This window comes from Misgurnus anguillicaudatus, chromosome 6 (assembly GCF_027580225.2).
Source record: "Misgurnus anguillicaudatus chromosome 6, ASM2758022v2, whole genome shotgun sequence".
NCBI classification, from domain to species: Eukaryota; Metazoa; Chordata; class Actinopteri; order Cypriniformes; family Cobitidae; genus Misgurnus; species Misgurnus anguillicaudatus.
In genome coordinates this window covers 26536813-26554284 of record NC_073342.2, presented here as the reverse complement: position 1 = coordinate 26554284, position 17472 = coordinate 26536813, and the positions used below count along the sequence as shown (strand labels likewise).

Genomic DNA, 17472 nt, shown 5'->3' with positions numbered 1-17472 from the left:
GAGTTCGAAAAAGTAGGTGTTCAATATAATTCAAAATGGCCGACAGGAAGTAGGTTTGACTCAGACATATTTGGTACAGTCGGACTCAGCATGAGCCAAGGAATCAAAAGAGTGAAGTCTTATGTCATAGTGGCAATTTAATCAAATGATATAAAGATTTTAAACAATTTATTTACATATCCTGACCACTAGGTGGCGCTGTCTTAAAGATTTATAGGTGCGCTCAGAACATGTCACTGATGAACCATGCCAAATTTCGTAGCGATAGGCCATTCTGTTTGTGAAATACTGAACTTAATGAGAAAATTCAAAATGGCCGACACCCAAAATGGCCGACCGAAAACCGTTTGGCATCGTTTGACTCGGCATGCCTCAAGGAATCTAACATGACCACCTTCATGATTTTAGACTCAAGTTTGAAGTAGTTATAAGCGAAAATAGGCATTTTTCGAATTTCGTGACCACTAGGTGGCGCTGTGACGAAACGTTGCAGACACCCTCAGGTCATGACTGTAATGACATATACCAAGTTTCGTGTCGATACAATAAAGTTTTGCGAAGATACGGCCTTACATCCGTTTTGGCGTGCTCGCCGCCTTGTATGTTGTCACGGTATACGAGAACGCATTGGTCTATCAAAAAGCTTTTGATAACTTTTTGTCTGGGGTGTCTCTAGATGCTATATACCAAAGGACATGCAAATCGGACGAACGCTCTAGGAGGAGTTCGAAAAAGTAGGTTTTACGGAAAATTCAAAATGGCGGAAAGATTTGCATGACACAAATGTCATCAATGTGTGCATTTGAATCATCATGAGCAAAGGATTCAGAGGAAACAAGAATTTAGTTTCTAGGACTCACGGGTCAGAAGTTATGAGCATGAACATAAGTGGATATTTGGACTGTTGGTGGCGCTAGAGGGTTTGAGTCAGACACACCAATGTTGCTATAGTAACTTCTGAGACTGTCCTCTACATGTGTGCCAAATTTCATAACTTTCCTACGTACGGTTCTATGGGCTGCCATTGACTTCAATGGCGGAAGAGGAAACATAATAATAATAATAATAATAATAATAATAATAATAAGAAAACTAACAATAACAATAGGGTTCTACGCCCCTTCGGGGCTTGACCCCTAAATATAGCTGCAAGCAGCGATACCGGGGTCAAGCCAAACATGGCAAATAATGATTCATACGTGAGGACTGTCATGATTTAAGATCTAAGTTTGCATTAGTTTTATGTAAAAAAAGCAATTTTTTGTATCTTGAGACCACTAGGTGGCACTGTGCCGAAAGAATAGATGGTGCCTCAGGTCATGACTGTGATGACACATACCAAATTTAGTGTAAATACAATAAAGCGATACGGAGATATAGCCTTAAATGACTTGACCACTAGGGGGCACTGACCAAAAAATAAATTGTGACTTAGGTCTTGATTGTGATGAAACCCACCAAATTTGGTGTAAATACGATAAAGAGATGCAGAGATATAGCTTCAAATCTCTTGACCACTAGGGGGCACCGGAAAGTTTACTAGTCCTCCCAGAACATGTTGCTGATGAACCATACCAAGTTTCATAACAACACGCAATTGCGTTTCTGAAATACTTGAACTTAAAGAAAAAATCAAAATGGCCGACACACAAAATGGCCGACCAAAAACCAGTTGGTGTCGTTTGACTCGGCATGCCTCACGAAATCTAACAAGACCAGTCTCATAATTTTACATTCAAGTTTGCAGTAGTTATAAGCAAAAATAGACATTTTTTATATCTCGTGACCAGTAGGGGGCAGGGTGACGAAATGGTGCATGCACCCTCAGGTCATCACTGTTATGACATATACCAAGTCTCATATTAATAAGCAAAAGTTTTGCGAAGATACAAGCTCAAACACATTTTGGCGTGCTCGCCCTCGCATTCTTTGATGCGTTATACGACAACGGATAGGTCTACCGAAAAGCTTTTGATAACTTTTTGTCTAGAGGGTCTCTAGATGATGCCTGCCAAAAATCAAGCCAATCACACGAGCGCTCTAGGAGGAGTTCGAAAAAGTAGGTGTTCAATATAATTCAAAATGGCCGACAGGAAGTATGTTTGACTCAGACATATTTGGTACAGTCGGACTCAACATGAGCCAAGGAATCAATAGAGTGAAGTCTTATGTCATAGTGGCAATTTAATCAAATGACATAAAGATTTTAAAAAAATATTTTCATATCCTGACCACTAGGTGGCACCGTCCTAAAGATTTATAGGTGCGCTCAGAACATGTCACTGATGACCCATGCCAAATTTCGTAGCGATACGCCATTCTGTTTTTGAAATACGGAACTTAATGAGAAAATTCAAAATGGCCGACACCCAAAATGGCCGACACCCAAAATGGCCGACCGAAAACCGTTTGGTATCGTTTGACTCGGCATGCCTCAAGGAATCTAACAAGACCACCTATATGATTTTAGACTCAAGTTTGAAGTAGTTATAAGCAAAAATAGGCATTTTTCGAATTTCGTGACCACTAGGTGGCGCTGTGACGAAACGTTGCAGGCACCCTCAGGTCAAGACTGTAATGACATATACCAAGTTTCGTGTCGATATAATAAAGTTTTGCGAAGATACGGCCTCACGTCCGTTTTGGCGTGCTCGCTGCCTTGTATGTTGTCACTGTATATGAGAACGCATTGGTCTATCAAAAAGCTTTTGATAACTTTTTTTCTGGGGTGTCTCTAGATGCTATATACCAAAGGACATGCAAACTGGACGAACGCTCTAGGAGGAGTTCGAAAAAGTAGGTTTTATGGAAAATTCAAAATGGCGGAAAGATTTGCATGACACAAATGGCATCAATGTGTGCATTTGAATCATCATGAGCAAAGGATTCAGAGGAAACAAGAATTTAGTTTCTAGGACTCACGGGTCAGAAGTTATGAGCATGAACATAAGTGGATTTTTAGACTGTTGGTGGCGCTAGAGGGTTTGAATCAGACACACCAATGTTGCTATAGTAACTTCTGAGACTGTCCTCTACATGTGTGCCAAATTTCATAACTTTCCTACGTACGGTTCTATGGGCTGCCATTGACTTCAATGGAGGAAGAAGGAAGAAGAATAATAATAAGAAAACTAACAGATACAATAGGTGTCTACGCCACTTCGTGGCTTGACCCCTAAATATAGCTGCAAGCAGCGATACCGGGGTCAAGCCAAACATGGCAAAAAATGATTCATACGTGATGACTGTCATGATTTAAGATCTAAGTTTGCATTAGTTTTATGAAAAAAATAGCAATTTTTTCGTATCTTGAGACCACTAGGTGGCGTTGTGCCGAAACAATAGATGGTGCCTCAGGTCATGACTGTGATGACACATACCAAATTTAGTGTAAATACGATAAAGCGATACGAAGATATAGCCTTAAATGACTGGACCACTAGGGGGCACTGACCAAAGAATAAATTGTGACTCAGGCCTTGATTGTGATGACACCCACCAAATTTGGTGTAAATACGATAAAGAGATGCAGAGATATAGCTTCAAATCTCTTGACCACTAGGGGGCGCCGAAAAGTTTACAAGTCCTCTCAGAACATGTTGCTGATGAACCATACCAAGTTTCATAACAATACGCAATTGCGTTTCTGAAATACTTGAACTTAAAAAAAAAAAATCAAAATGGCCGACACACAAAATGGCCGACCAAAAACCATTTGGTATCGTTTGACTCGGCATCCCTCACGAAATCTAACAAGACCAGTCTCATAATTTTACATTCAAGTTTGCAGTAGTTATAAGCAAAAATAGACATTTTTTATATCTCGTGACCACCAGGGGGCCCTGTGACGAAACGGTGCATGCACCCTTACGTCATCACTGTTATGACATATACCAAGTCTCATATCAATATGCAAAAGTTTTGCGAAGATACAGGCTCAAACACATTTTGGCGTGCTCGCCCTCGCATTCTTTGATGCGTTATACGACAACGGATAGGTCTACCGAAAATCTTTTGATAACTTTTTGTCTAGAGTGACTCTAGATGATGTGTACCAAAAATCAAGCCAATCACACGAGCGCTCTAGGAGGAGTTCGAAAAAGTAGGTGTTCAATATAATTCAAAATGGCCGACAGGAAGTAGGTTTGACTCAGACATATTTGGTACAGTCGGACTCAGCATGAGCCAAGGAATCAATAGAGTGAAGTCTTATGTCATAGTGGCCATTTAATCAAATGATATAAAGATTTTAAACAATTTCTTTACATATCCTGACCACTAGGTGGCGCCGTTCTAAAGATTTATAGGTGCGCTCAGAACATGTCACTGATGAACCATGCCAAATTTCGTAGCGATAGGCCATTCTGTTTGTGAAATACTGAACTTAATGAGAAAACTCAAAATGGCCGACACCCAAAATGGCCGACCGAAAACCGTTTGGTATTGTTAGACTCGGCATGCCTCAAGGAATCTAACAAGACCACCTTCATGATTTTAGACTCAAGTTTGAAGTAGTTATAAGCGAAAATAGGCATTTTTCTAATTTCGTGACCACTAGGTGGCGCTGTGACGAAACGTTGCAGACACCCTCAGGTCATGACTGTAATGACATATACCAAGTTTCGTATCGATACAAGAAAGTTTTCCGAAGATATGGCCTTACGTCCGTTTTGGCGTGCTCGCCGCCATATATGTTGTCAATTTATATGAGAACGCATTGGTCTATCAAAAAGCTTTTGATAACTTTTTGTCAGAGGTGTCTCTAGATGCTATATACCAAAGGACATGCAAATCGGACAAACGCTCTAGGAGGAGTTCGAAAAAGTAGGTTTTACGGAAAATTCAAAATGGCGGAAAGATGTGCATGACACAAATGACATCAATGTGTGCAATTGAATCATCATGAGCCAAGGATTCAGAGGAAACAAGAATTTAGTTTCTAGGTCTCACGGGTCAGAAGTTATGAGCATGAACATAAGTGGACTTTTGGACTGTTGGTGGCGCTAGAGGGTTTGAATCAGACACACCAATGTTGCTATAGTAACTTCTGAGACTGTCCTGTACATGTGTGCCAAATTTCATAACTTTCCTATGTACGGTTCTATGGGCTGCCATTGACTTCAATGGCGGAAGAGGAAGAATAATAATAATAATAATAAGAAAACTAACAATAACAATAGGGTTCTACGCCCCTTCGGGGCTTGACCCCTAATAAGAAAACTAACAATAACAATAGGGTTCTACGCCCCTTCGGGGCTTGACCCCTAAATATAGCTGCAAGCAGCGATACCGGGGTCAAGCCAAACATGGCAAAAAATGATTCATACGTGATGACTGTCATGATTTAAGATCTAAGTTTATATTAGTCTTAGAAAAAAAAGCAATTTTTTCATATCTTGAGACCACCAGGTGGCGCTGTGCCGAAACAATAGATGGTACCTCAGGTCATGACTGTGATGACACATACCAAATTTAGTGTAAATACAATAAAGCGATATGGAGATATAGCCTTAAATGACTTGACCACTAGGGGGCACTGACCAAACAATAAATTGTGACTCAGGTCTTGATTGTGATGACACCCACCAAATTTGGTGTTAATACGATAAAGAGATGAAGAGATATAGCTTCAAATCTTTTGACCACTAGGGGGTGCCGAAAAGTTTACAAGTCCTCCCAGAACATGTTGCTGATGAACCATACCAAGTTTCATAACAATACGCAATTGTGTTTCTGAAATACTTCAATTTAAAGAAAAAATTCAAAATGGCCGACACACAAAATGGCCGACCAAAAACCATTTGGTATCGTTTGACTCGGCATGCCTCACGAAATCTAAAAAGACTAGTCTCATAATTTTACATTCAAGTTTGCAGTAGTTATAAGCAAAAATAGACATTTTATATCTCGTGACCAGTAGGGGGCAGTGTGACGAAATGGTGCATGCACCCTCAGGTCATCACTGTTATGACATATACCAAGTCTCATATTAATACGCAAAAGTTTTGCGAAGATACAGGCTCAAACACATTTTGGCGTGCTCGCCCTCGCATTCTTTGATGCGTTATACGACAACGGATAGGTCTACCGAAAAGCTTTTGATAACTTTTTGTCTAGAGTGACTCTAGATGATGCCTACCAAAATTCAAGCCAATCAAACAAGCGCTCTAGGAGGAGTTCGAAAAAGTAGGTATTCAATATAATTCAAAATGGCCGACAGGAAGTAGGTTTGACTCAGACATACTTGGTACAGTCGGACTCAGCATGAGCCAAGGAATCAATAGAGTGAAGTCTTATGTCATAGTGGCAATTTAATCAAATGATATAAAGATTTTAAACAATTTCTTTACATATCCTGACCACTAGGTGGCGCCGTCCTAAAGATTTATAGGTGCGCTCAGAACATGTCACTGATGAACCATGCCAAATTTCGTAGCGATACGCCATTCTGTTTGTGAAATACTGAACTTAATGAGAATATTCAAAATGGCCGACACCCAAAATGGCCGACCGAAAACCGTTTGGTATCGTTTGACTCGGCATGCCTCAAGGAATCTAACAAGACCACCTTCATGATTTTAGACTCAAGTTTGAAGTAGTTATAAGCGAAAATAGGCATTTTTCGAATCTCGTGACCACTAGGTGGCGCTGTGACGAAACGTTGCAGGCACCCTCAGGTCAAGACTGTAATGACATATACCAAGTTTCGTGTCGATACACCAAAGTGTTGCGAAGATACAGCCTCACGTCCGTTTTGGCGTGCTCGCCGCCGTATATGTTGTCAAGGTATACGAGAACACATTGGTCTATCAAAAAGCTTTTGATAACTTTTTGTCTGGGGTGTCTCTAGATGCTAGATACCAAAGGACATGCAAATCGGACAAACGCTCTAGGAGGAGTTCGAAAAAGTAGGTTTTACGGAAAATTCAAAATGGCGGAAAGATGTGCATGACACAAATGACATCAATGTGTGCAATTGAATCATCATGAGCCAAGGATTCAGAGGACACAAGAATTTAGTTTCTAGGACTCACGGGTCAGAAGTTATGAGCATGAACATAAGTGGATTTTTGGACTGTTGGTGGCGCTAGAGGGTTTGAGTCAGACACACCAATGTTGCTATAGTAACTTCTGAGACTGTCCTCTACATGTGTGCCAAATTTCATAACTTTCCTATGTACGGTTCTATGGGCTGCCATTGACTTTTGGGTGGAAGAACGAGGAAGATAAATAATAATAAGAAAACTAACAGAAACAATAGGTGTCTACGCCACTTCGTGGCTTGACCCCTAATAAGAAAACTAACAATAACAATAGGGTTCTACGCCCCTTCGGGGCTTGACCCCTAATAAATACAAATAATAATATATAAAAGCAGTCCATACAGCAGTCCATACATATATGTATTTTTTTAAATTTATTTACTTGTCATGCTGTTGATTTTCTGCCTTCCCTCTATACACTGAAAAAAATGATTCCTTGAATTTAACCAATTTTTTTTAAGGTAAGTGGTTGCAATAAATTTATTTAAGCTACATTTAAACAAAAGTTTTATATTTTATTTTACTTTACTAATCTGTTTTGTTTAAATGTAGCTTAAATAAATTGATTGCAACCATTTACCTTAAAAAAATTATTAAATTCAATGAATAATTTTTTCAGTGTAATGAGTACCATTAATTTTTCTGACATCAGTTTTTTGAGCCTGTAAGATGGAAATGTCCAGTGGAAACAAAATGAACTGCAACACAATGCAATGTTGTTTGTGTGATCACTCTTCTTATTTGGTTGTGACAGACCAAATAATCACTGCTGCATAGATACATTTTTCAGTTGCCAAATATTTTATTGTAAACATTACTTTCATTTCTGGCAACATGGCATTTCTGCACTGTGAGACATTGTGCGTGTCTCTAATAAAATCGGTCACTTCTATACAGAGGTGGAAAGTAACGAATTACATTTACTCACGTTACTGTAATTGAGTAGTTTTTTTGTGTATTTTTACTTTTTTGAGTCGTTTTTAAAATCTGTACTTTTACTTTTACTTAAGTATGTTTTATTTAAAGTATTGTACTTCGCTACATTTTAAATCATATCCGTTACTGAGTAAAAAAATATTTTAAAAAGCAAGGTGATAAAGACGCGCAACGGATGTAAATGGGCGGGGCCCGGGGGAACGTGCAAAAAGAACCATGGAGACGGACGAGACAGGCGCGCGCTAATGCAGACCCGCCTCAGTTCAAATCTTATGAAAGAAACCGCTGGTCACATTTAAGCGACCACTTTTTCACTGACGCGAAGCGGGTGTTTCATTTCTATGAAAGGTAGGATTCATGCTCTTAAGTACGAAATTGCACGACGCGTTTTTAATACCATGCACATTATCTTCCGAGGTCTAGGAGCTTCGCGTCAAGTCAAACACAACTTCAAAACGTCCTCGAATGTACAGGTCATTAGACATTGCAGAGAGAGAGAGAGCGAGAGAGAGAGAGAGAGAGAGAGAGAGAGAGAGAGAGAAGAATAAAGGTCATCAGGTACCCAGGTCAGGGAAGTAAGAAGATAATAAATGTGTCAAATGTATATCATGGCACTCATCTCATTATATGCTCATTTAAACTATATATATAGTTTCATAAAATAATGTATGTTACCAGCAATACATCAATTACAACCTTACTATAGTGATTGTATTTACAAGCTGCTGACCACCTTCAAAAGTGCATAAAAATCATTAAACAATTCCATAAATGTTTCTTACTTTAAAAAAGCTTTTTATTTTATTAACTTTTTGTTATTGCACTTTAATTGTAAAGATGTTCCTACAATTAAAAACAGCTAGTTTGAGATGTATATTCCCTTGTCGTTTTTGAACTATACTAGAATCCTCCACCTCTTCCCGCTGTAAAAAAAAGTAACTTTTACTCTGAGTAAAGTTAAAATGACTTACTTTTTACTTTTACTTGAGTAGATTTTTAGACAAGTAACTTTACTTTTACTTAAGTAAAATATTATTAAAGTAACTTTACTTTTACTTGAGTACAATATTTTAGTACTTTTTCCACCTCTGCTTCTATATCTTTGGAATACGTGTCATGCGTGTTGCTCGTCATGTCAAAATATGTGTTATTGCATCATGTGAACCTAGCTGCATCATGTGTCATTTCAAAATACATGCCTGATGCACATGCGTTAAAGGGTTTATGATAAAAGAGACGCTCACGTTCACAAAATACTCGCAAGACACTAACTTAACGTGAGCATATCTTTTATCATAAACTCCTTCGAAGCATCTGCAGCAGACACGTATTTTGACGCATGTATTATGATGCATGATGCACATTAGTTTACATGACGTGCCAAAAACACATATTTTGGCATGACGAGCCACACAAATGACGGGCTAAATACATGTTGTGATGAGCTTTGCATCGTGTGCCCTCAAAAAAAAGTCACCAGCTGCCACTGATCATGATCTAATCTGTAGCATCGTATTAGCTCACTGTCATCCATTGTCATTAAACACATTTCTTCTCCCTCTTCATCTTTTGGCCATTTGCTCTTTTACATAGAAACTCTTAAGCCTCCCTAATCCTAACACCTTTAACCTTAAAAGCTCTTTTAAGGCTTAAGACGCATCGTGAATATCTTTTATCTTTAATAGGATCTTCTCTTTAACTCTAGGGGAAACCCCTACATTTCTAAAAATTTACTTAGAAGTCTATCAGGATCAACTCTTTGCACTTACAATTTTCAATAATACAGACCCAGGATTATAGGGATAAATAGTTAACATCAATATATTGACAACATTTATATGTTTTTTTAATGGAATTTGTCATTGCAGGAACAAATAAATCTATTCTGGAATAAACTATCTGTATCACACCTGTCATTCGTAAAAAGTCAACTACTTCTTGTTTAAATTGCTATTAACGTCATATCACAGCATTTTAATTTCTTATGTTGTTTGTTAAACTGTGATTTAAAGACACAACTTTTCATGCCACATCCAAATAACAGAAAACTCAATTGAGGCAAGAAGACGTCCACTAACTCAAAAGCAGATCACAATATAAAACTAAAACTTACTCAATAGTAGTTTAGGGAAGTTGGAGGTCTCTATGTTGTGGTAGTAGACTATTGATGTGATGGCAGCCATGAAGGCCAGACAAGATGGCATATAGAGATGCAGGTGAACTGACTGGTTAAACCTGAGAAAGAGAGAACATATTGCATTACTAAAAAATGTATTTCAAACTGAAAGCCTTGAGAAGTTGTCAAAGATACAGACTGATAGACATATGGATGTACATTTGTGCTGAAAAGTGATGTCCAACTTTGAACACTTGACATCTTTGATATTTATTCCAATATTTTTTGAAGATTCATGAAAAATTATGTATGCATGTTGCATTGGTGTGTTTGGAACAGCTTTTAGAAGAACTTAAGGAGGAGTGAGAAAAAATTAAACACAACACGTGTTAAATTTATAAAGACATAACCTAGGACAATAACTACAATGTATTACCACAAAAGAGAATAAACAAATATTAACATATTAACAGATAAAATTATTACGTGTGAGCGTAAATTTTTCTATGCATTTTTTTGTATATTTGATTCCTTAATATGCTGTGGTTTGCCTTTTTGCCAAATTATTTTGTCCAGTAGATGAACGTTTTGTCCATTTTGTACCATACACCTCATATTGATGGTTTAATCTAACCTAAGCGGGCATTAAAAACAAATATTGCACAAATGATCACTTTTGGTCACTACTGTAAGTGAACAGATCAGCCTCATAGTTATCATCAATATGAAGCATGACACACACGTAAACAGCAGCTCTCATTGGCCGTTTAAATGCAACTTCCAGTTATGCAATGTTTAGTTGTGTCAAAATGCATGTGTTTTTAATAGACGGAGGAAAAACAGACAAATCTCACCCATCAGAAACAATGCCCTCAGCTATCTCACAGACGATGACGAAGAGCAGGATGAAGGTGAGGATCCAGCGAAGATTGTGTCCGGGGAAGTGTAGCCAGGTACTGTGATGGATGTGAACCTTGGAGCTCTGACTCCCCCAGCCTACAGTACAACGATTGATAATTTGTCAATAGCTTGAAGGAACTGCACACATTTCTCCCTGTATACACTATCCTTGAGAAATATATTTATTATCCAAACATTATCATTCCTGGTAGAAAAGCCACATGCAAAGATTTGTAGCTCACTTTTTGGGCATATACAGAAACACAAGGATGGAGGTCAGAGTTTTTATTTAAGACTAGATTTTTCCTCAATATCCTGAAGAACAGGATATTAGGGATGCTGGGAATGTATTCCAGCAACAATGTGTATGACTATTAAAGATGTTGAAACTGATTTTTTTTCTTCTGGAGTACCACACATAAAATAACCTTACTCCCTCACAACCTTTTCTGGTATGTCAAAAAGAGGTTCATGTAACTCGACTCTCTGAAAGGTCGACAGCTTTAGCTCCCGTTCGATTCTTTCCACAACAAAGGTCACATTTGTTTGTCTATATTAAAACTTCCAAGAGCAGGTTGATGAACCATATCTTGATCTCTCTATGTGGTTGGCCAAACCACATTTCTGGCTCAATCACGATTCGAATGAAAATCAATTATGCATCCTTGTAATGAATGAGTCGAAAATTCACATTGGAGATTTGAGTATGAATAATTTCTGCTTGCCTCTCTGGTCTTTTCAAAATGAATTGTGCTAAATGCTTACAAAAGGATGAATGCACAAACCTGCTTTAAATATGTTGCCTTTTACAAAAACTAACTAGTAAAGTCTGGTTGGGACTTCAGTCATCCCATTAAATCAGTACTGAGGCACAACTAGCATGCAGAGGTGCTCACCTGACTTTGACACTCACCGATGAAGAGTATAGGAAAGGTGATGAAGAGCAGAAAGACGTGCGGCACCACCGTGAGGGCGTCCAGGAAGCAGCCGTTGTTGAGGACGCCGGCATCCACGTTGTACGCGGCCGTGTTGTTTTCGTTGCCGCAGAACGCCAAGGACATGCTGGTGTCCGGTCTCTGAGGGGATCCGGCAGAAGAAATACCAAAAGATGGGGGAAAAGCAGAAAAAGAGACTCTCAGAGCATAATTTGTCCCCAGAGCATTAAAAGATGTACAATCACACAGGAGCCGTTACATCCTTGCTGTAGGTGGAGGATAGGAGCAAAAAGTGAGTCACAGCACATGTAGGGTACGATAACAGCTCCGGTTCTGCATGGGATCAGGACATCCGAAAAGCTTCTCGCCGACAGCGGGACGCCTGCATGGGATTCCACGGTTCACAGGCATGCTTTTAATAACCACTGCAGCTTAATGCCACAATAAAACAAAAAGCATTTCCATTCGTGCGCAAACATGCACACGCTCGGGATGTGCGATCTGCCTCTGCTGCCGTTTCTGCTCAGAGTTGACCTTGTAAGAGGTTGGCTGTATGGCGGAGTGTGTGGATGAGAGGCAGAGAGTGTGATGGGGCGAGAGAGAAGGAGAGAGAGAGATGGTGATAGAAGATGAGGGTGGGGGTTGAGCATGAGAAGCCGACACACACGTCACATAGATCCAGTACATGACTAGCATGAAACATCACACACGATGATGAGAGCCAGACTGATGCACGGTAATCAGAGATTGCTTCAGTTGGATTTTAAGGAATTCAGGATCCGATGGGAAGCTGCGAGGAGGTGGAAAGAAAAATGGCTACGTATGCAAAGATAGTGTGGGACTGTTTGTCAGTGACAGATGCTGATGCAGATAACTTAATACCAGGGTGGTCGTTGAGGAAGATAATACAGATATACAGTACAAAATGCTGCTAATTAAATTAGGGTAAAATCGATAATTGATTAAGAAATTCGTTGTCATTCATTGTTATATTAGTAAAAATCTGTAGTAGTGTGTGGCTTTTGCGCTTTTAAAAGCATACTTCTAGATGCAATATCGTAATTTAGTGCCTTATTTAGCTACAATAAGTGAAAATTCGAATTGAGTAAATATTTAGGTTTTTAACCAATCAGTCGATTAATCGAAAAGAAAATCACTTAATTAATCGATTATTTAATCGCTATAAATTCAAAGTGAGTCTTAAAATTCCTAGTATAAAATAAACACTTATTTTACGCAATTACTTCATTATTTTACACCGCTGCCCTCAAAATGTAACCAGGACCGGCAAAGATAGTGTGGGACTGTTTGTCAGTGACAGATGCTGATGCAGAAAACGTAATACTAGGGTGATTGTTGAGCAAAATAATATAGATATACTGTACAGTATACAAAATGCTGCTAAGTAATAAAGTAAATTAAGGCTGCATCAACTAATCGGTAAAATCGATAATTGATTAAGAAATTCGTTGTCATTCATTGTTATATGAGTAAAAATCTGTAGTAGTATGAGGCTTTTGCACTTTTAAAAGAACACTTTTACATGTAATATCGTAATTTAGTGCCTTAATTAACTATAAGAAGTGAAAATTCGAATTGAGTAAATACTTAGGTTTTTACCAAATTAGTCGATTAATCGAAAAGAAAATAACTTAATTAATCGATAATTTACTCGCTCTAAATTCAAAATGAGTCTCAAAATTCCTAGTATACAATAAACACTTATTTTACACAATTACTTCATTATTTTACACAGCTGCCCTCAAAATGTAACCAGGACCGGCAAAGATAGTGTGGGACTGTTTGTCAGTGACACAGTGCTGATGCAGATAACTTAATACTAAGGTGGTCATTGAGCAAAATTAATCGATTAATCGAAAAGAAAATCACTTTATTAATCGATTATTTAATCGCTCTAAATTCAAAATGAGTCTCAAAATTCCTAGTATAAAATAAACACTTATTTTACACAATTACTTCATTATTTTACACCGCTGCCCTCAAAATGTAACCAGGACATGCAAAGATAGTGTGGGACTGTTTGTCAGTGACAGATGCTGATGCAGATAACTTAAATACCAGGTTGGTCGTTGAGCAAAATAATACAGATATACAGTATACAAAATGCTGCTAAGTAATAAATTAAATTAGGGCTGAATCAACTAATCTGTAAAATCGATAATTGATTAAAACCAATTCGTTGTCATTCATTGTTATATTAGTAAAAATCTGTAGTGTGTGGGTTTTGCGCTTTTAGAAGCACACCTCAACACGCAATATCGTAATTTAGTGCCTTATTTAGCTATAATAAGTGAAAATTCAAATTGAGTAAACATTAAAGTTTTTATCCAATTAGTTGATTAATTGGAAATAAAATCACCCAATTAATCAATTATTTTAATCACTCTAAATTCAAGAATGAGTCTGAATATTCCTAGTATAAAATAAACACTTATTTTACATAATTACTTAATTATTTTACACCACTGCCCTCAAAAGTCTTTAAAAGAAAATTATATGATCTATATTGAAATACTGACAGGACTATGTGTAGGTTTAGGGACTAAGACAGTATTAGAGATTTAACCAAACTTATGAGTATATAAATGATAATGAAGATTAATGATTAAGCGAATTGAGGTGGGGTGTGCTATTACATTTCAAAGTGGTCACGTTGTTTTATATCGAATAAAGGATGATAGGTACATCTAGGAGGATGAGAGGAAACATGGGGGTGGGCTCTTTTGACAACCACCTAGCAAACACCCACAACACACCGACAAATGAATAATACTCTGCAACTAGGGCTGTCACAATGATCGCAATTGTTTGACCTCATCACAATGATTTCAGATCACTGCAATGATCTCTTTAAAAAACACAAGGGAGCTGCAGCGCCTATATGAATGAGACCATATCAGATGGTGCTCCTTAACTGACAGTGTAATGAAATACATTGCAAAGCCATTCAATATAGTGGCAAAAACAGCATTTATGGAAATGCTGCAAAACTTTGATAAGCAGTATACTGCCAGGTAAATTCCTAATTTAGGGAAGTGAAAGATGCTATTCTTAAGGTCTGTAAGGAATTTATTTTTTTGCAGCCACGACATGGTGCAGTACTAATATGACCATTGGCTACTATTTAAGGTCTGTTGTGGGATAGTCAGTTTATTTTGATTGCATTTTTATTTTCAGTTATTTTATTTTTATATTTCTTATGAAAAATTTTCAGTATTTGAAAGATATATTCTTTTAATAATTAATTTTAAATATGTTATGCATTGATATTACTGCCAGGTAAACCTTGCAAAATATTTAATTTAAATAATTACAACAATGGGTGAAAATTATTTCATGAACAAAAAAAAGTAAATTAAATGTCAAAGCAAAAATTTTTTTTTTTTATTAATTGTCATAATCATTAAAGCCGTAAAACAGACAATTAATCGTCATAATCATCACAATTTATTAGACAATTAACCGTCAGCCAAATTCCATAGTAGTGACAGCCCTATCTGCAATAAAACCTTAACAAAATAATAGCAAAACCAGCCAATCACCTAAAGCACCCTAGCATTGTGACAGTTTGATTCTTTAGAAAATCAAATGTATAAATGTGACAAAGATACATTATCTCATAGATTAGAAGGGAAATAAAGTATAATGTGAGATTAGATCTTAATCAAAGGCTTGACTGATTATCATATCTGTAGTAATTACACTAGGCGTTTGATCCAGACTAACATTAGACTTAGACACCACCCTTCTTCCTGTCCCGATATAACATAACATAACACCCCAAATACTGTGAAAACATGAAGATAATGGTTAGATGTTGATCTTCACTTTGAAGTGTTGCAGCTATGTGTACTGTGCTACATAGATAGATGTACTGTATCTGTTACCAGTGGTTCTTATTACATAATGGCAAATGCTTTCTTCTAACATCCAGAGGAGAGAAAGACGCAAGCATGTTAAAGTACAATATGTAATTTGCATCCACATGGGATACCAGTATAACAAAAACACTGAGACAATAATTTATATGCCAAAAATGAAAAATAAATAATTAAGAACCTACATTTTTAATAAGATGATTTTCAGGACTAATAAATGTATTAATGAGGTCACATTCTTATAAAACTCATCTAATGAAACAATTATATATTCATGACAAATGTAAATGATTTATTCATGCATATATTCATGTTGGTTTATTACACCAGCAAAATTTTAATACACCCAGGTTTAAAGATTCAGCTTTGGATCTCTCTCTCTCTCTCTCTCTCTCTCTCTCTCTCTTTCTCTCATACACGCACGTACGCACGTGTGTAAAAAATGAGAAATGATTTCTGTAGTGATAGTAGTATATTGATTCCATGATCTTTTGGCTTCATCTCATCGAAACTGTGGAACCATTCCATTGACACAACTGCGCATGCGCAGAACATCCAGTCAGACAGTCGCTAAATTCTCTCGCCTCATAACGACCAACAAAAGCGTTTAAATAATAAAGCTACGTCTATAATATACAACGACATCGATTTAATAACCTGATCGTTGAAAAGCAAGCTTACCACAGTCTTTCTCGGACGTGACTGTGTAATAGAAATGTGTTTTTCCTAACAACTTCGTAACAAAAAGAACAGAAACAGTATGAGTACGTTAACTTATACATAATCAAACACAACTAAATGCAATAGTGAATTTCCATTTGAATATGTTTATGATCACCTACATAACTCTACAATATTGCCTGTTGATAAAGAGAAAATTGCATACCGGTCTGTATCGTGTGATCATCATCATTCCAGTTCTTCCCAAATCCTCATGTGATGATGTTTAATCCAGTCCAGGGACGTCTTTGTCAAAAATGAGCCCTCAGCTTACATCGAAAATATGTAAAATAATAAAAGATAACTCGCGCGTGTGCCATAAGGTTCGAGTCTTTCCTCAGAGGAACTAACCGAGGTGCTGAAAGAAGCCGTTACGGAGATCCATTCGTCCGTGTAAAATTCCCAAACATCGATCTGAAAGTTGGTATCGGAATCCAGTTGATCCAATTGTCATGTAGATAACGCGCGTGGAGAACAACCGAGCGATCGATCACTGATCAAACTAAGCAATGAAACGACTTGTCAGTCACATATAGCCTACACAATAGATGAACCGATCCGCCTCTGCCATTGATGCCATTCTTCAAATTGGATTTGATGGCATACAAATATATCATTTCCAATTAACTTATTTATCATGAATAAATTGTTTTTGGTCTGAGAGTAAATAGACCTTATATACTTCCCTTGATAGATATCAACCATGTAAGGCCGTCACTCGTTATTCATTCGTTATGGTTAAATGACCCAAATTCGACAGGTGTGGAATTGTGACTAGTGAAAATTGGCCAATCAGCACGGAGTTTAAAGATGTCGTCATCACAACAGAATACTACTGCCTCCTTATGGCTCAAAAATCATAGGTTCAAAACAAAGAACTCTATACCAAAACAAGCGAGATAATCGTTTAGACCAACAAAAGC

General features: G+C 37.5%; 1 protein-coding gene across 3 annotated transcripts in view; it reads right to left on the bottom strand.

Moving 5' to 3' along the window:
* Positions 1 to 16882, bottom strand: part of abcc8 (ATP-binding cassette, sub-family C (CFTR/MRP), member 8) — a 239628-nt gene extending 222746 nt beyond the window's left edge. For 2 of the 3 annotated variants that reach the window (XM_073868856.1, XM_073868857.1), the window contains exons 1-4: positions 16716 to 16882; positions 11909 to 12071; positions 10950 to 11091; positions 10093 to 10214 (exon numbers count right to left, since the gene is read on the bottom strand). In XM_073868856.1, the coding sequence (XP_073724957.1) occupies positions 10093 to 10214; positions 10950 to 11091; positions 11909 to 12071; positions 16716 to 16742 (454 nt within the window). In that variant the 5' untranslated portion in view covers positions 16743 to 16882. Of the gene's footprint in view, positions 1 to 10092; positions 10215 to 10949; positions 11092 to 11891; positions 12072 to 16715 lie in introns of those variants that run through there. The other variant, XM_073868858.1, reaches the window with a different exon arrangement.
* Positions 16883 to 17472: the final 590 nt, after the last annotated feature.